The sequence below is a fragment of the Hyla sarda genome, chromosome 5 (assembly GCF_029499605.1).
Source record: "Hyla sarda isolate aHylSar1 chromosome 5, aHylSar1.hap1, whole genome shotgun sequence".
In the NCBI taxonomy this organism is placed as follows: domain Eukaryota; kingdom Metazoa; phylum Chordata; class Amphibia; order Anura; family Hylidae; genus Hyla; species Hyla sarda.
The window spans coordinates 253525339-253546540 of NC_079193.1; the positions used below are offsets into that span (position 1 = coordinate 253525339).

Consider the following 21202-nt stretch of genomic DNA (forward strand, 5'->3'; position numbering starts at 1 on the left):
AAATATCATGTATAAATAAATAAATAAATAACTTAATAATGATAATAAAAAAAAGTTCTACATTACTACTCACAAACATTTCCTACAGTAATCAAAATGAAAAGGCCTGAAAAGCTTCATCCATTGGTAATTGTTCTATCAGGATGGTAAACACTTAGGACTTAGCATCTTCATCTCAGATCCATCTTGATTACACCTCAGAATAAGAATATCACTGATTACATCATTACCAGAAAAGCATCTGCTCACACCTTTATTATCCTGGGTTATCATCTTAAAAACTGAATTTTGGAAGAAAAGTTTGCATTTTTAACGAAAAAAAAAAAAAGAAAAGTAGTCTAAATGAAGGTATTTAAATTTTTTTTTTTTACTACGTTTATTAGTTTTTTTTTTTCTTGTAGGTTGTGAAACTGCTCTATAATTCACATTCAGTTGTTTGTGCCTCAAAAGCCATGACACATCTCTAAGGCTGAGGCGTCTGGCATAGTTTCCCTCCGGCCTGCACCAGAGAGAAACTCATGCTAGAACTGTTCCCATTCATTTGAACAGGATAGTTCACAATCATCCACCTTCTCAATTTTGATGCAAGATGGTTGGACATGTCGGAGGGCACCGGAAAGGTGGACGCAGTAGAGGCCAGATGCCATACAACTGATAACAACTGATTCATGTTGTCATCAGTTATGGTATCAGTTGCATCAAGATCTAGGCTGAGTTCACCCATGCTGGATGCTGGACATATATGAACTGAGCTTAACTGAAAGCAATATTGTAGACCAAACTACTTAAATCAGGTAATGGAGGGGGATTTTTACTACATTTAGAAAACCATGATATTAACCCCTTAAGGACCGGAGGTTTTTCCGTTTTTGCATTTTCGTTTTTTGCTCCTTGCCTTTAAAAAATCATAACTCTTTCAAATTTACACCTAAAAATCCATATGATGGCTTATTTTTTGCGCCACCAATTCTACTTTGTAATGACGTCAGTCATTTTGCCCAAAAATCTATGGTGAAGCGGGAAAAAAAATCATTGTGCGACAAAATTTAAAAAAAAACGCTGTTTTGTAACTTTTGGGGGCTTCCGTTTCTACGTAGTACATTTTTCGGTAAAAATGACACCTGATATGTATTCTGTAGGTCCATACGATTAAAATGATACCCTACTTATATAGGTTTGATTTTGTCGGACTTCTGGAAAAAATCATAACTACATGCAGGAAAATTAATACGTTTAAAATTGTCATCTTCTGACCCCTATAACTTTTTTATTTTTCCGTGTATGGGGCGGTATGAGGGCTCATTTTTTGCGCCGTGATCTGAGGTTTTTAACGGTACCATTTTTGCATTGATAGGACTTATTGATCGCTTTTTATTCATTTTTTCATGATATAAAAAGTGACCAAAAATGCACTATTTTGGACTTTGGAATTTTTTTGCGCGCACGCCATTGACCGTGCGGTTTAATTAACGATATATTTTTATAATTCGGACATTTCTGCACGCGGCGATACCATTTATGTTTATTTTTATTTTTATTTACACTGTGTTTTTTCTTTTATGGGAAAAGGGGGGTGATTCAAACTTTTAATAGGGAAGGGGTTAAATGATGTTTATTCACTTTTTTTTTGCACTTTTTTTTTGCAGTGTTATAGGTCCCATAGGGACCTATAACACTGCACACACTGATCTTCTATGTTGATCACTGGTTTCTCATAAGAAACCAGTGATCAACGATTCTGCCGCATGACTGCTCATGCCTGGATCTCAGGCACTGAGCAGTCATTCGGCGATCGGACAGCGAGGAGGCAGGTAGGGGCCCTCCCGCTGTCCTGTCAGCTGTTCGGGATGCCGCGATTTCACCGCGGCTATCCCGAACAGCCCACTGAGCTAGCCGGCATGCTTTCGGTTTCACTTTAGACGCGGCGTTCAACTTTGAACGCCGCGTCTAAAGGGTTAATAGCGCGCGGCACAGCGATCAATGCCGCGCGCTATTAGCCACGGGTCCCGGCCGTTGTTAGAGGCCGGGCCCGAACCGCTATGACGCGGGGCCACGCCGTGGCCCCGCGTTATAGATCGGGAGTGGACACATGACGTTCCAGTACGTCATGTGTCCTTAAGGGGTTAAAGTCCTCGAAACTAGATTCACAGAAATCAGCCGTCTGACTTGATTTGGATTTGAAGATTGATTCAGAATCCTGCCATATAACAGAAGGATGGCCTTACAATGTACACCTTGCTGGTCAGTGACCAAGAACCGAGACTCTTGCCTTTGTCCGTATTAAAGGGGTTATCCAGGAAAAAAACTGTTTTTTTATATATATATATATATATATCAACTGGCTCCAGAAAGTTAAACAGATTTGTAAATGACTTCTATTAATAAATCTTAATCCTTTCAGTACTTATGAGCTGTTGAAGTTGAGTTGTTCATTTCTGTCTAAGTGCTCTCTGATGACATGTGTCTCTGGAACCTCACAGTTTAGAAGCAAATCCCCATAGCAAACCTCTTCTACTCTGTGCAGTTCCCGAGACAAGCAGAGATGTCAGCAGAGAGCACTGTTGCCAGACAGAAAACAACAACTCAACTTCAGCAGCTGATAATTATTGAAAGGATTAAGATTTTTTAATAGAAGTCATTTACAAATCTGTTCAACTTTCTGGAGCCAGTTGATATAAAAAAAAAGTTTTTCCTGGAATGCCCCTTTAACTACTTCTGTATAGGATTAGCCAAAAATGAATAAAAAAAAAACTTTGACATGCTCAATTTTTTTTTGTAAAGTTTGGAGCAAAATCTGTTTGTGCTGAACCACATTAGTCATCTCTACTGGAGATATTTTGCATACTGTATTTCTGCTATGTAGTAGAAATGAGAACATGTATCAGTTCTTGCTTTAGTTACTAATTGAAAGTTTTTTTCTTTTTATTATTTTATTGGAGCCGTCATCTTTAATAGAGTTGTTGTTTCTAAATGCTAATGGCAGCTCCACACTATTGCTATCCAGCAGATAGGAGCAGACCCTCTGTAAACAAGCTGTCACAAAATGTGGGTTGGAGGTCTCATTAGGTGGGCAACACACAGTACCTTATGTATGGTATAAACATCAACTGTTGTTGGAATTCATTAGTTGGTCCCTCCTTTACCTCTAAATCATTTCACATTTCCCATGTTGTATGTGTTTTTTTAATGTATTATTGTATCAGTAAAATGAATTGCTTTGATTTATTGGATATTCAATATATTTGTGTGGTTTTTGGCTAAGCGTAGGATTTATGTTTGGGCATCACTTGGCAAGCTCTTTGGACAAATTGTTGGAGTATTCAATCCTCTTATACAGCAGTATGTACTGAAGAGGATCTCTTCTCCCTTCTTGTACTGGATGATGGGGTGGCAGGAACATCTTAAACTGCAATATGTCATAGAGATGTGCTTTGCCATGCTACATGAGTATATTGCCCTAATGCTTAAAGAGTACCTGTCAAATCAAACCATATTTTGAAAAACAAACTCCAATTAAATTCCCTAACTACTCTTAACACCCCTTCTCCCTTAATTTTTTCCCCCAAGTTTTAAAAAGCTCTGTATCATACCTTTTCCCTTGCTCACATTGTGTGGGCTCCTGGCAGGAGAAAGTGGGAATTCTAGAGACGGGAGACTGTGAAAGCTGTGAAGCAACACTGTGTGGACAGCTCTCTCCCTCGAGTTTCCAGCACCAGCGCACGGGCTAGCCGACAGCATCCCCGGACCAGATGAACAATATAACAAAGGAATGTCCAGCACCAATTGTGGTAAAACGTCTGTTTTATTGTAGGATCAGCGGATACAAACTTGCATCAGGCAGGAGCCGACGTGTTTCGGATCGTTACAGGTCCTTAGTCATGGCATAACACACAGGATAGAATCCAAACTTTAAATACTTTCTTAGGAACATCACATGTATCATGACATCACACTTAATAAAGAAATGGAACAATGGATGTGTATGTATACATGAATTCAGGCAGAAAAAACCTACACAAAAATTACTGCAATTATATAACTGCCCTACACAAAGTAATAAAAAATAGAAAAGTGATTATGAATTTAAAAAAATGAAAAAATTGACATTTTTTATAATAATTTTTTTATTATTATTTTTTTTTTTAGTACATTTTTTTTTTTTTTACTTTTTTTTTAATTCACAATCACTGTATTGTTTATTACATTGTGTAGGGCTGTTATATAATTGCATACATTTTTTGTGTAGTTTATACATACACATCCATTTTTCAATTTCCATGTTTTCCACATGTCTTTATTAAGTGTGATGTCACTTAATTTTCACTCCGTGAAATTAACCCTGATTCCGGGAGGCACGGTTCCCCTTACTGAAATTGCAAAGGAAATTCCTCGCAAGCAGAAAGTCTGTCTGATGTGTTTATCCTATTGTTGATTATCAGCTTTACTGATAAAGACTGTTTAGAAAGTTACTTAATTTTGCATTCAGGAAAAAGAAAATAATAAAAAAACATTTTTTTAAAAGGTGTCCATAGCCTTTATGCCTTCCCTATTGAGTAACCAATTCTGTACTTATGTGTATAAAATACAGACCTGCCATAAATATATCTTTAAAATCAGGAGACAGAAACTAAACAAATGGACCAATATGACATTATCAAGTATTTTATTAATATTTACTAGGCAGTTCACAGGAGATTCGCAAATTACAGCAGCAAATGATTTCCTTGAATGTCTTACGCATTTCCTGACTGCGGAAAGCATATATCAGAGGATCAATGACAGAATTGCACATTATCAGAATAAGGTACATGTTGAAATGAGACATAAAACAGACACAGTAAAGGTTCTGTGGACAGGAAATCATGAGAATGAGGTGGAGAAAGAATGGAGCCCAGCATACAATAAATATACCTATCAATATGGTTAGGGTGATGGCGCCTTTCATACTTGTTCTCTGGTGGACAGAATTATACCCTGGTAAAGCAGCTATCCTCTTTACATGAGTGCGCGCCAACAAGAACATATGAATGTATAAAGATACCATTAAGAAAAGCATAGTGAAAAACATAGTAATAAGACATATAATGACATAAGTTGATTCATAGTAGAGAATAAAGATAATTCCACACCCTGTACAGAATGTCCAAATACAAGCAATGATGGCTCCAGCCCTCTTCACAGTCATGATGTTATGGTACCGTAAAGCATAGAAAATAGTAATATACCTATCTACTGCTATGGCAAGTAAACTGCACATAGAAGCAACCACTGAAATACAGATCATGGAATCGAAAACATTGTCAATATGACGTACGAAGGCATCTTCCATGACTAGATGTTTATTGTTGATAAGATTGATAGCAATTGTCTCCCATGCATTAGACACACTAACTAACATGTCAGCTACTGCTAAGCTACATACAAAGAAGTACATGGGCGAATGCAGGTTCTTGTTCTTAATAATAGCAGAGATGACCAGGATGTTTTCAAGAAGACTTACAATCCCAAGGGTTAAAAATACCTCGGCAGCTATTACCACTTGATCACATGATGACAATTTGGATTTGGTTGTTGGCACTGTATTGTTACCATCCAAGCTGCTTATATAAAGTTCCAGTATACGTGGAGGCAATGAAGAGTTCATCACTAAAACACCATAGAGATCTTTTCTTCAGAAAGCTGGTTGTCAACTGTATGGTCACAGCCCATTATCACAAGTGCTGAGATGTACTACGAAGAAGAACACAGGTATTAGCATTTTTACATCTATTTTCACAGTTAATTTTCTAAGGTACTTTTCCATGTTTACATGGGTTTCCTCTGGGTACTCAGGGTATGGTTTCCTCCCATACTCCAAAACATTCTGAATTTAGAATTTCGATTGTGAGCCCCAATAAAGACAGGGACTAGAGATGAGCGAACTTACAGTAAATTCGATTTGTCACAAACTTCTCGGCTCGGCAGTTGATGACTTATCCTGCATAAATTAGTTCAGCCTTCAGGTGCTCCGTTGGGCTGGAAAAGGTGGATACATTCCTAGGAAAGAGTCTCCTAGGACTGTATCCACCTTTTCCAGCCCACCGGAGCACCTGAAAGCTGAACTAATTTATGCAGGAAAAGTTATCAACTGCCGAGCCGAGAAGTTCGTGACAAATTGAATTTACTGTAAGTTCGCTCATCTCCAACAGGGACCAATTTGAATGATGACACATGCTGTATAGTGCTTCAAAATATGCTGGTCCTATATAAATAAGGGAAATATTATTTACACAAATTATAAACATTTTCCCTTATATCCTCATCATTTTCAACAAAGCTTAGAAACAGCTGTAGTGATGCTTTAAAGGGGTACTCAGCCCCTAGACATCTTATCCCCTATAAGATGTCAGATCGCCGGGGTCCCGCTGCTGGGGACCCCGGGGATCGCTGCTGTATCACCCCGCTATCATTACTGGCAGAGCGAGATTGCTCTGCACGTAATGATGGGCAATACAGGGGCAGGAGCATCATTACGTCACGGCTCCGCCCCTCGTGACGTCACGGCCCGCCCCCGTCAATACAAGTCTATGGGAGGGGGCGTGGCAGTCGTCACGCTCCCTGCCATAGACTTGCATTAAGGGGACGGGCCGTGAGGTCATGAGGGGCAGAGCCATGACGTTACGCTGCTCCGGCCCCTGTATCGCCCGTCATTACGCACAGAGCGAACTCGCTCTGTGCAGTAATGATGGCGGGGTGCCGCAGTGGCGATCCCCGTGGTCCCCAGCAGCAGGACCGCAGCGATCTAACATCTTATCCCCTGTCCTTTGGATAGGGGATAAGATGTCAGGGGCGGAGTACCCCTTTAAACTGAGCTCCAAGTACTGAATAAACACAAGTTGTGATTCTACATGTATTTATTTAAATGATAACAATTTTGTAGGCAGTTGGTAGGCACGTAACTCTTCAGAAGTAAACCTGGTGAATCCCATTTTAAGTTATTGATTCATACTGAACTTAAGTTATTCATCATGCTCAAATCCCATGTCTCTGTATAGTGTTGCTCGCAAATATTCGCAATGCAAATTTTATTATATAGCACTATATATTCGCAATTACGAATATTCTGTTTTTTTTTTTCACGGTACACATCACAGTGATCATCCATCTCTGCTTCCAGCTTGTGTGGTGTAAAGAAGGCTCTAATACTACTGTGTGAGACTGACGTACGAAATTTCGCATATGCGAATTTTCGCTTATGCTAATTTTCCCTTATGCTAATTTTAGCTAATCAGCTTGAAACCCTAATTGTCTGTTTTTTCCTATAGTAACCAATCATAGCTCAACTTTATAAGAGCTCGTTAAGATATGAAAGTTGCTCATTGATTGGCTGTTATGGCAAAACCATACAATTAGGGTTCCAGGCTGATAAATCTGGGCAATTGTGTAAGTTGTAAGCATGACAGGTCAGATAAGAAGCATACATGTCATAGGTATCCCCTTCCCCTGATAAACCAGTAACCCAGATGATTTTAGAGTCTAGCAAAGCTTTTTTTAGCGTAGGGTCACAGGAAATGGATCTACAAACAGCTTTTTTTTTCATGACGGTCCCTAGAGTGTGCCTCCAGCTGTGCCTGCTCGTAGTGGTAATTCACCGCTATGGAGCTGACATACAGGGGGAGATGTATCAAAACCTGTGTAGAGGAAAGATGACTAGTTGCCCATAGCAACCAATCAGATCGCTTCTTTCATTTTTGAGAGGCCCTTTTAAAGTGAGTTGGTTGCTATGGGCAACTGGTCAACTTTTCCTCTATACAGGTTTTGATAAATCTCCCCAATAGTGTTCTGCGAGTTGCCGCACGCATGCGTAGTGTAATTGCACACATCGCGACTGCTCTCAGCCTAGCTGAGAGCAATGGGAGCCGCCGTGATCTCTGCAAGTACACTGCGCATGCGTGCGGCGATTCGCAGATTGCTGTGTGTCTTCTCGTAGCGGCGGATTGCTGCTGGAGGCACACTGTAGGGTCCGTCATCAGTGGTCTGCAGCATAAAATGCACTGTGGATCCGTTCTCTGTGACCCTACCCTTAGTCTCAGTCTGAAAATCAAGATAATGATAGACAAAATCTGCTTGCCAGGAAACTATTATCTAACATTATTAGCATTGTCATTATTATATTATATTATATTAGAGTAGAAATGCTTTTTTGATACAGCTCTATGGACATTTAGACACATTTGCCAGATACATACATTGTGCCTCAAGTAAACTTGTTCTTAGATAGTCATCCCATTTTTATAAAGTTATTACTAGAGATGAGCGAACTTACAGTAAATTCAATTTGTCAGGAACTTCACAGCTCGGCGGTTGCTGACTTTTCCTGCGTAAATTAGTTCAGCTTTCCAGTGCTCCGGTGGGCTGGAAAAGGTGGATACAGTCCTAGGAAAGAGTCTCCTAGGACTGTATCCACCTTTTCCAGCCCACGGGAGCACCTGAAAGCTGAACTAATTTATGCAGGAAAAGTCAGCAACCGCAGAGCCGAGAAGTTAGTGACGAATCGAATTTAGTGTAAGTTTGCTCATCTCTAGTTATTACTAAAGGGTGTATTAATCAGGATTTTTTTAGACTTTCTAATAGAAAAAAGTACTAAAAATAAAGATTGACTTAGAAGCTTAAAGGGGTATTCCAGGCCAAAACTTTTTTTTATATATATATCAACTGGCTCCGGAAAGTTAAACAGATTTGTAAATTACTTCTATTAAAAAATCTTAATCCTTCCAATAGTTATTAGCTTCTGAAGTTGAGTTGTTGTTTTCTGTCTAACTGCTCTCTGATGACTCATGTCCCGGGACGTGACATCATCATTGAGCAGTTAGACAGAAAACTTCAGAAGCTAATAACTATTGGAAGGATGAAGCTTTTTAAATAGAAGTAATTTACAAATCTGTTTAACTTTCCGGAGCCAGTTGATATATATATAAAAAAAGGTTTTGCCTGGAATACCCCTTTAACTTGTAGTTTCTCAGCCCCATAGAAAAATCTGTAACAGAGCCCCCTGCCTTCCATGTGATGTTTATAATATTGATTTGCAAGCCTGCCCAGTGCTCCGCTGCAATCTTTACATCTGCAACCTCTATAGCTTTGCCCCTGATTAAATGTTATGAGGCTTCAATATATTTAAGTGAATAAAATTAATATATTAGATTGGATTTATAATACAGATAAGAATGAGTGAAAGTGTGCAGTGAATGTACAGTCTACAAAAGCATAAACCCAAAATAAAAAAGGAGCTACTCAAAGTGTGTGAAAAAATAATATATAATCTTTATTTCATGACATTAAAAACACAGTGCAGTTAAAGGAGAAATACGGCACAGACAGGCGGCATACCTGGGACAGTAAACAGTAGATGTGCAAAAGATGCTAACACACATTAAATACATATATATCTGCTAAGTCACATAGTTGTGACCGAAACACGTGTAGGGGTGGTGGCATCCTGGGACCTGTAGTATTTTCATATATACTGCGGTACGTGTATGTTTACATGTTAATGCCACATGGCTGGTGTTTAGGCTTTGTCCTGTTTGCACTTGCACTTTAGATATTCCCTCTAAACATCTCACTATAAACAGTTTGGTTTCATTTACAACTATGTGACAGCAATTATATATGTATTTAATGTGTGTTAGCATCTTTTGCACATCTACTCTTTACTGTCCCAGGTATGCCGCCTGTCTGTGCCGTATTTCTCCTTTTTTAACTGCACTGTGTTTTTCATGTCATGAAATAAAGATTATATATAATTTTTTCACACACTTTGAGTAGCTCCATTTTTTTCTTTTGGGTTTATTAATGTTTGGAGTTTATTACAAGGCATATTTGCACACCTGTTAAGGGGTAGTGTTGCTCACGAATATTCGCAATGCAAATTTTATTTGCGAATATCGCATATTCGCGAATTCGCGAATATTCGCAAATATAGCACTATATATTCGCAATTACGAATATTTGTTTATTTTTTTTGTTTGTTTTTTTCGCAGTACACATCACAGTGATCACCCCTCTCTGCTTCCAGCTTGTGTGGTGTAAAGACGGCTCTAATACTACTGTGCGAATTTGCACATATGCTAATTTTTATTTGTGGTCGTGGCCCATAGTATTGGAATTGGACGTACTTACCAATGCTTGTCTTGATCTGTTTGTTTTGACAACTCGTCCACCTGTAAAACACATCCTGCCACTGAACACACATGCCTTAACCTGGACTGACACTAACTGACCCTATCACTGAATCTTAACAGCGGTTGAATTGTGCCCAAACCGCGAATGAGGGCACGCCTATAGTGGGCATGCCCTGTTAATGATAAATAGAAAATGGGTTGGGAAGGTGGGCAACGCTGAGCGATGAACATGCCGGCTTCCAGGGAGGCCGGACGTTTAATGCACCCGGCCCCTCCCACAGATTCAGCCGTAGGCTTCCCACTTGTGGTCGTGGCCCATAGTACTGGAATTGGACATACTTACCAATGCTTGTCTTAATCTGTTTGTTTTGACAACTCGTCCACCTGTAAAACACATCCTGCCACTGAACACACATGCCTTAACCTGGACTGACACTAACTGACCCTATCACTGAATCTTAACAGCGGTTGAATTGTGCCCAAACCGTGAACGAGGGCACGCCTATAGTGGGCAAAAATGATAGCACAGTTAGGTTAATGGTGAAAGCAAAAAACTTTTATTTGTTACAGAACTAAAAATCGGAATACATCCGCCATTTCTAACTGGGGGTTGGGAATGTATGCCGTGTAGGCATTTGAATTCCATCTACCTAGTATATGGACCGGTACTCCCTGTTTGGAGGCTGCGGAGGCTGCTCCAATGCGCAACGAGTGTCCCGAGTAGCACCGTGGTTCAAGGCCTAATCAATGTATGTACATGACTGACAAACTGAGCACCGGTGAGAGGTGCTGAATCAAATGGACACAACGGCCTTACCTCCGATTTACCATTCACAATTTTTGCCCACAGTACCGCTAGTGGGCACCGGGGGTTGACGGGGGGATAATACCGCACCACAGTGGACTCCCTGCAGGTTTTTGTAACCCGCAGTGTCAGTTCTGCATGACTTTGCTTGATGCTAAGTTGGGCTTTGTCCACGAAAGGTGCTGAATGTGATGCACAAGTAAACTCCCAAGGCCTCAAAAACCCATAGAGTGCTAAGAATATGCCGACCTTGATGACCTTGCTACGAAACCACCCGAACGGGGCGGAGTCGAGAAGAGTCGACATATCTCTAAACATCTCCCCTGTGATAGGCTGCCGTGTACCCACCCACGGGATGGAGTTAGAATTAACCCCCTTTAATGCAGCTTTAATAACATGTACCGAGCATATGGAAGGCTCCCCAGGGAATTGCAATGCATGGTAGTGTTGAATCCCGGATATATGTAATTTTATGGAGTTGTATGACAAGCCCAAGTCAGAGTGGCAAAAGGCAATAAACTGTAGTATGGTGGGAATGCTAAAGCCCCAAGGCAAGGCGTGTCTGTCCAGAAACGAGCTGTATAAGCTGATGGCTGCTGCGTAAGCCTTCCTTGTCCTCGGAGCTAATGAACTCTTCACTAAAGTTTCTGCTATCAGGGAGTAACGCCTCAATCCAGGGTTAGCACCCGATGTGAAGGCGCTGTGGTGGCTACTGGCTCCGCACCTGGTGTGACCTGAAAAAAAAGATCATAGTTACCCCTTGATAAGGCATCGGCCGCTGTGTTGCAAGTTTCAGCTATGTGTACTGCAATGAAGTTGAAATTGTGTTGTAGTGCTATCCATACCAGTCTGCGCAAATAACTCATGACCTGTAACGACTTGGATCTGCCCTTGTTAACTGTCTGTACTGTGGCCAAATTGTCACAGAAAAACGTGACTGTGGAATTGGACCATAAGGGCCCCCAGACATGTGCTGCGGCCACTATGGGGTACACTTCGAACAAGGCGGAAGTGCGGCTAAACCCAGGGACATCCATGACCTCCGGTGGCCATCGGCTGGCCATCCACTGACCGCCATGGATTGCTGCGAAACCCAATGTGCCTGTGGCATCCGTGTACACCTTTGGAGAGTCGCTAGTGACAGCTGGCAAGAACATTGACACCCCACTGGCTGATGTAATCGTGCCACATGTGTAAGTCTGCCAGTGCCTCAGGACCTAACTTGACCTGACTACTTGGCTTTGTTGCTAGTGACAGTAGTGCCAACAACCTTGATACAAAAGATCTTCCCTGCGGAATTATCCGCATCGCGAAGGCAAGCATACCTAACAAGCTCTGGAGTTCAATCCTTGATTTCACCCGTGTTCACATGAATTTCTGGATGGTTTCCTTGATTCTACTGAGTTTGTCTGCGGGCAGGGTGGCCTGCATTCTCTCCATGTCTAGTACCACACCGAGGAACGTGATAGTGACCGATGGACCCTCCATTTTTCCATGAGACACTGGTATACCCACGGTGTTGAACAATGACCTCAGTGCTGGCAGGCTGTTAGGATTGCAACCTGGTGGATCTAACAGGAGAAAATCGTCCAAGTAATGTATGAAGTGTCTACTACCTGTCACATTTACAAGTACCCAGTGCAAGGCTCGTGCCAGCTGTTCGAACAACCAAGGGCTGCTCTTTGAACGTTAGTCTTGAGGCGAAATAGTACATGCCCTGCCACTTTATGCCATACCACTTCCACAACTCTTCTGCTACTGGTAACAACTTGAAGGCATCGGCAATATCTGCCTTTGCTAACCATGTGCCTGGTCCCAACTGAAGAATAATTTGTATGGCGAGGTTGACAGAGGCATATTTCATAGAAAATTCTTCAGATGGGATCAGGGCATTTAAACTGGGTACTACAGAGGAATACGGGGCAGATAAATCATAAATTAGACGTTTTTTATTGGAGAACTTCCCCATCACCACCCCGACCGGACTGACCTTCCAAACTTCGAACGGTGACGTCTGGAATGGCCCGATGATGAAGCCCTTGGCCAACTCCTGCTGTATCAATTCTGTAACGACCTGGGGTTGTTTCGTGGCTGATAGTAAATTCTCACACTCAAAAGCAGATTGCGGTAATGCCACTAACCCTGTGTGGAAACCCGTCCTGAAGCCTGTGAGTAACCATTGTACCCAGTCTTGTTCCGGGTGATCTGCCAACACACAAGCCAACGCATCCACCTGGACCCTGCCTAGTCAAGACTGCTGTGACCTCTGGGAGCACATTGAGCTGGGATGGGTCCGGAAGCAAAGCAAGCACACGTGCAACAACCTGCAGTTGCTGAAGTTGCAACTCAACAAGTTGTAATTGTTGCACACTTGGCTCTTGCCAAGGTACCTCACAGGGCGCCCCAGTTTGTCTACAGCAGCCGAGAACTTGTGCCCAGGAGCAAATGAGGCCGTGACCCCTCCTTTCTGGTTTCTCTGTGCAGATCACATCCCTGTATAGACTGAAAGCAATCACAAACTCAACTATTGTGAGCTTGCGGTTTAACCTGGCAACCTTGCTCTTGAAGACCACTGAAACCTTCCCACATGCTACTGTCTTCGTCTCAGTGACGTCTTGGGTACTGATAAGCAAGGATGCCAGGTTAACGTCCTTGCCGTCAAGAATATCCATACGGATGGTTGCGGGAATGAAGTGTGATGGCGTGATCTTTGGAGGTGTTATTCCCCTACCTACAGGAGCCACCACCACGGGTGTAGCTGGGATTGCTGGTGCAACCGCAGGAGGGACTGATTCCTGGGACGCACTACCCCTCTCGAACGTGTCCATTCTGGATTCCAGGCTGGACAAAGAGGACATCATGCTGTTCATCATAGTATGTAGTTGTGCCAGAGACGTGGCCACGGTCTGCCCCGACATGTCCCGCTGACTGCCGCTAGCGTCCTGTCCTGACATTAGCAGCTTGTACAATTCCGCTTTCCTGGCTGACGCCAGAAATGGAATTCCCTTCTTGCGAAGCTCCTCCATCACGCGGTGCCTACTCCTTGCTCGGAACTCCTGGCAAGGGTTTCTGGGACAGACAACGTGTCTTCAATGTCTGATGCGTTCGACATGATGCCACCACCTGTCCGGGCCATAACTGGTGCCGGGGAGAGATTAACGAGACATGAAAACCATGTATGCCTACCAATTCTACTTGATGACCCCCTTAGCTACTGACCTGCCAACTACCACCGTCAACCGTCAGGCAAGGACCTAGAACAACACGACACATTAAGCATGTTACAATATTCCTACTTCCGGCCCAGGTGCCTACCACCTGACCATGTACCACCTGGAAACAACTCTCCTGGCCCGGTAAACCGTGACTACACTAGACCGTCCCAATTGTTGTGAAAAACCCTGATCGTGGAACAGTGAAGCGGCCAACATTGATACCACCGTGACACTATCCGCACATGAAATTCTAAGGCCTGAAGAAGCGCAAGCCCTTGTTCTGAACCGTGTGAACGCAACGTGTTGCATCGAGCTATTTGCTCTGAAAACTATGTCAGCAGCTGGCTTGTTGTGGCTCCATCCTGCAAGACATTCAGGAGATAGTTTGATTACTTGTTGTTGCCGTGTATTTGCTCTGAAAACATGTCAGCAGCAATCAGTCGTAGTTACCCTCCTGAAAAACGTGTCAGGACAACTGGATACGCGTCTAGTCATATGTGTACTGTGTGGTATGCTCTGAAAACGTGTCAGCAGCAAACCAGATGTAGGTTACCCCCCTGAAAACTTGTCAGGACAACGGGTTGAACTCCTACACATATGTATAACGTGTGGTACGCTCTGAAAACGCGTCAGCAGCCACTAACTGTTGTGTCCCCCCCCCCGCCACCCTGAAGGCGGGTCAGGAATCATGTCAGAACAACGGGTTAACTCCTACTCATGTGTGTAACGTGTGGTATGCTCTGAAAGACGTGTCAGTAGCAAACCGGCTGTAGGTTACCTCCCTGAAAGCGTGTCAGGACAACGGGCTAATTCCTACTCATATGTGTAACATGTGGTATGCTCTGAAAACGTGTCAGAAGCAACCAGCTGTGGATTGCCCCCCGCCCCTAAATCGTGTCAGAAATATGGGTTGATAGTTACTCCTATGAGTGCCGTGAAGTAAGCTCTAGAACGTGGGAACCCGCTGAAAGCATGTCAGGATAGTGGGTTAAACGCGTACGGTGTGCTCTGAAAACGTGTCAGTAGTCATAATCGTGAGAGAGTGTGTCAATAACATCTACTCCTGTGTGGCGTTCTGCATGTCCTGTGAAGCCAGTCATGGGGCCAGTCATAGGAATAAACATTTTTATATATATATATATATATATATATATATATATATATATATACATACATATACATATATATCAGGCATACCCTGATGCGTCCGAAGCCAGTAAGTTGTCACTGAGGTTTGGCCTGTGCTACGCTACTGTCCTTTTGTAGTATGCTGGGATCTGTCCAAATAACATGCTTCTGCTGACCACTCTGGAGACATGACCTCCGCCCCACTGAATGCAGTACCCCCGTGACCATGTCTCTAGAGCCATCACAGCGTGCGCCCTGTCCCAATCGACCACCACTGTCAGTATATATCAATAAATTGTGCATTAATTGTGACAACCTCTAGTTTCCAAGACTAATACATATACCTTGAAACATACCTATGAGTCTTTGACTGTTTTGACAGTTGCCCCAAGCACTTTATGCCTGCAAAGTATAATTGCACAATATGACAATACCCTGCCACATAACAAGCTATATAACCTTATGCCATCCTTATGACCTTATGCCATCCTTATGTTTGCAACCGATATGCAGTTTTGCGGATAATTACTTATGAAGCAACGGTTATGTGCCGCCGAACCCAAACCCCCCCCCTCCCCCTGCACAAACTCCGGCAACTACCACACATGTACCCCCGGCAGAATCCCGCGTCTGCGAACCTGCAGTCCCGACTGGCGGGGAACCGTTCCCGCAACGGAGCTATGTGTCAAACGAGCACCGGTAATCAAGAAAAGGCGCCGGTAGCCGGCACTTATCCGCCCTCTGAATTCGGTCCTGGAGACAGAGACTTCAATGCAGACAGAGACGCTCAATGCACGCCGCTCTCTGACTGGGATCGGAAGTCCCAGCTTGCTGACGTCACCTTCCTCCGACGTCCACCAACACTGAGCAGTGAACGTGCCAGCTTGCAGGGAGGCCGGACGTTAGATACAACCGGCCACTCCCACAAATTCAGCCTTAGGCTTCCCACATATGCAAATTTTCGCATATGCAAATTTTTGTATATGCAATTTTTTGCATATGCGAAAATAAAACATGAATATGCGAATTTAGCGAATATATGACGAATATTCGTCCATTTATTCGCAAAATATTGCAAATTCGAAAATGGCTTATGCCGCTCAACACAATTAAGGGGTTGTTTGGTATATACAGGATTGTACCTTACATGATCAGTACCTATTCACTTGTTACACCCCCATATGGTAGTGCTGTCTACATGTTTTTGTTTGTATAGTCTACAAAAGCAGCAATGGTTTTGAACAGAATTAATAAAAAGCTAATACAAAAGATGAATGCTCCATGACACACTGGTCTTCCATTAAACCATTACAGGATGCAGGGCTGGACTGGAACTAAAAAGCAGCCCTGGAACATAGACACCACCAGCCCACATACTATATTACCTCGCACTCCATCTTGCCGAAAAATTCTGGTGCACAAAACACTGTGGCAAATTTAGAAGTAATTGATCTCAGTTTTCCCTACTCTCATATCATCTATACAAGAAGGAAAAAAAAGTGGAACGAACATTTATCCACATGGTCAGAATCAAGAGTACCCTTACTTTTCAGTCATGGATTGGGGTCCACATGCACTAATATAACAGTGCCCATATAGTGGTAAATACTAGCTATAAACAGGCTCTTTGGACCATATAAGTGACCACGGTTACATTCAGTGACTCAAAGGGGTGTCTTTTTTCATTTAAATAGTTCTCTTTTCCCATCTTTTCCATCCATTTCAGGGCCTCATAACAACTTCTCCCGGCCACAACTTGTCTGCAAAGTCTGCTGGACAAACATCCTTAAGTCCGCACATTTTCAGCATTCGCCCTATCCCCTATTACCCACCTAGACAAACTACAATACATAGTGCCCCAAGCTGGTCATCCCCCCTTCTATATTAGGTAGTATATTGGCTTATCCCCAACCCCTTCATATTAGCCAGAATGAAGGCAGACACCCTCCCCCTTCCACAGACCCCTGCTCCATATTAGATAGTATATAGACTGATTCCCTCCCCCCCCATATTAGATAGTATATAGCCAGATCTCTACCCCCCCCCCCCCCCTTTTTGCAGTAACTTAGCTTCTTCCATGCCCATGCAGAGCCACTCAGTTCAGATAAAGGCGGCACAATATGATGTCATCACGTTGCCTAAGCCAGAACGCAGACGTTCTGTGCGGCCTCCTCCCCCAAGCAAATCTCAGCCAAAGAGCATTGTTAGTCCCAGGCTGGGGAGCTTATAGCTTTTTACTCCGCCATACACAGAGAACAGAGCTAAGAGCTAAGCTCTCCAGCCTGCTACTAACTCTGCACAGGGGACTTTGTACAGAGGCTGATGTTAGGACCTTGTGTGCTAGCGGATGGTGGGTGGCCTGGCCATGAAACAGCCGGCCGGCCCACTGTGAACCAGCCAGTAATGTTTGGGGTCTGGTAGCCAAATGTTATGTTAGGACATTGGGCCGGCCCCAGTTGGCTCACAGGGCAGACAACCTACCTGGAAAATTTCCAGTATCCCGGTAGGCCAGTCTGGCCCTGACAGAATGGAACTAACAGTAGATTAATTTAGCCTTCTATTTACAGTGTAACAGTGTTAATACATTGGCCCTGATTTACTAAGAGTGGAGTGTAGTTTTCTTTGTGGCACTTTCAAATTTTCCCTACGTTTTGCACTTTCTCATACGTTTTTCTTTTTTTTTTTTTTACTTTTACACCTGAGCTCTGAGCTATCAGGTTTTCCAGAGCACAAAACTGTCTGGGACACGCCCCTTTTCAGTGGCCATGCACCCTTTCCCCAGCAGCCATGCTCCATTTTTTGTGTTTTCTGAGTAAAATATAGAGTTTTGCAGGGTTTTTTGGATTTTTGGTCACACAAAGTGTGTGACACAAAAAAGCATGTACTCGGAAAATCCTAAGTAAATGAAGTCCATTGTGTCATTCTCTAATAACAGGCAAATTGCTATTGTTACATTTGTAGCCAATGCTCATGTCTGTTTTTTGTACGGCAGGCTACAGTAGTCATCCACATTTATCCATCCAGATGTAATCATCAAATTTCTAAACTAATTATATAGCCACCAATTTTGCAGATTCTCCCATTTAAAATGATGAGAAAGGCCTGCAATTTTTTTCATAGATATACCTCAACTAGAGATGAGCAAATTTTTGAAAAATTCGATTGGGAATTTTCCCACAACAACAATTTATTTGCAGCGAACTGCTATTAAAAACGGCTATTTCTGGCATACAGAGAGCCTCAATAGGGGTGTAGAACACTTTGCCTTGCTGTAACACGCAGAGGGTGTGTGCTGGTTTAGTAAAATAATACTGTTATTCAGTATGACATGCAGATCAGAGGCGTCACTATCAGAATCACTGTCACAGAGTGGCACAATGCCTGGAGGTGGCATCAGTATGAGGAGACCATATAGTGGTTGAATGACATAGCGTGGAGGTGGCGGGAGCATAAGGAAAATATATAGTGGCTGAATGACACAGCCTGGAGTTGGCGGCAGCATAGGGAGACCACATAGTGGCTGAATGTCAAAGCCTGGAGTTTGCGGCAGCATTGGCGTCAGCAAGAGGAAACCAGATAGTGGTTGAATGACACAGTGTGGAGGTGGCAGCAGCATGAGGAGGACATATAGTGGCTGAATGACACAGCCTGGAGTTGGCGGCAGCATGAGGAGACCATATAGTGGTTGAATGACATAGTGTGGAGGTGGAAGCAGCATGAGAAGACCATATAGTGGCTGAATGACACAGCCTAGAGTTGGCAGCAGCGTGAGGAGACCACATATTGGGGGAATGACATAGCCTGGAGTTGGCAACAGCATAAAGGGGCTGAATGACACAGCCTGGAGTTTGTGACACCATGAAGGGACCACATATAATGGCTGAATGGCACAGCCTGGGGGTGGCTGACGCATGAGGAGACCATATAGTGGCTGAATGAGACAACCTGGAGGTGGCATCAGTATCAAGAGACCACATAGTGGCTGGATGACTGCCTGGAGTTTGTGGCAGCATTGGGAGACCATATAGTGTCTGAATGGCACAGTCTGGAGTTGGCTGAAGCATGGGCAGGGGCGTACCTAGAGCATTTGGCACCCGGAGAGGACCCTTTGTTTGGCACCCCCCCCCCCCCACACACACACACACACACCCTTAATTACACCCCCCCTCCCTCCCCTCCCCCCAGGGGCTGACAACCATCTGGGCCCCCGGACCAAAAAAAAGGCAAGGGCCCCTGCTAGTCTCTGCAGCTCGTCATTCTTCTGCCATGCTCCTGCACAATGAACTAAAATTTATATATGTAAGAAACACTTTAACGTAGGTAAATTTCCTTGACCAATAATACTGGTATACAAGGAGTAAATATATATCACCACACAATAACTGGATAATACCGCCATACTGTACTGAATAAAACCACTATACATTGACCAGTATACTATACAGGATCTGTACACAATATAAGTGATTATATACAGGACCATATGGCGGTAGATATCAGCTGTACACAGGATGTGTATACCATATAAGTGATTACAGTTACATTTTGGGACTCACAATTACGTCTTTTCTGATCAGCGGTGTCCTCTTTCCTTTTCTTCTCCGTCCGGATAAGACCACCATGTGGATCTCTTAACATCTGCAGCAAAAACATGTCAGACTCTGCATTTTTTCAGAGCCCTCTCCTCCTCAACACAATCTTTCCATCTATAGGCCCACAAACTGTAATAATGCCCTCCTTTGTGTCCTGCACAGTAAAAGGGCAGGTAGGTAGGTAGCCAGGTAACCCCCTCTTTTCCATAGGTATATGCAGAGTTACACCCCCCCCCCTCTTTCCCATAGGTATATGCAGAGTTACACTCCCTCTTTCCCATAGACATATGCAGAGTTACACCCCCCTCTTTCCCATGGGAATATGCAGTTACACCCCCCTCTTTCCCATAGGAATATACAGAGTTACACCCCCCCTTTCCCATAGGAATATGCAGAGTTACACCCCCCTCCCTCCCCCATAGGTATATGCTGACCCACACCCCCCCTCCATACCTTCCGCCTAGGTATATGCAGATCTACACCCCCTCCCTCCCTTCCCCATAGGTATATGCAGACCTACACCCCCCTCCCTCCCTTCCCCATAGGTATTTGCAGACCTACAACCCCCCTCCCTCCCTTCCCCATAGGTATATGCAGACCTACCCCCCACGTCCCTCCCTTCCCCATAGGTATATGCAGACCTACCCCCTACGTCCCTTCCTTCCCCATAGGTATATGCAGGCCTACACCCCCTCCCCTCCCCATAGGTATATGCAGTCCTACACCCCCCTCCCTCGCTTCCCCATAGGTATATGCAGACCTAAACCCCCCTCCCTCCCTTCCCCATAGGTATATGCAGACCTACACCCAACCCCCCTCCCTCCCTTCCCCATAGGTATATGCAGACCTACACCCCCCTCCCCTCCCTCCCTTCCCCATAGGTATATGTAGACCTACACCCCCCTCCCTTCCCCATAGGTATATGCAGACCTACACCCCCCTCCCTACCTCCCTTCCCCAGTAAAAGGGCAGGTAGATAGGTAGCCAGGTAACCCCCTATTTTCCATAGGTATATGCAGAGTTACACCCCCCCCCTCTTTCCCATAGGTATATGCAGAGTTCCACCCCCTCTTTCCCATAGACATATGCAGAGTTACACCCCCCTCTTTCCCATAGGAATATGCAGTTACACCCCCCTCTTTCCCATAGGAATATGCAGAGTTACAACCCCCCTTTCCCATAGGAATATGCAGAGTTACACCCCCCTCCCTCCCTTCCCCATAGGTATATGCTGACCTACACCCCCCCTCCTACCTTCCCCATAGGTATATGCAGACCTAAACCCACCTCCCTCCCTTCCCC

The 21202-nt window shown here is 43.7% G+C and overlaps 1 protein-coding gene across 3 annotated transcripts in view; it reads right to left on the reverse strand.

Moving 5' to 3' along the window:
• Positions 1-4328: 4328 nt before the first annotated feature.
• MC5R (melanocortin 5 receptor) overlaps positions 4329-21202 on the reverse strand; it is a 75254-nt gene continuing 58380 nt past the window's right edge. For 2 of the 3 annotated variants that reach the window (XM_056521493.1, XM_056521494.1), the window contains exon 3: positions 4358-5730. In XM_056521493.1, the coding sequence (XP_056377468.1) occupies positions 4667-5644 (978 nt within the window). In that variant the 5' untranslated portion in view covers positions 5645-5730 and the 3' untranslated portion in view covers positions 4358-4666. Of the gene's footprint in view, positions 5731-21202 lie in introns of all 3 variants that reach the window. The other variant, XM_056521495.1, reaches the window with a different exon arrangement.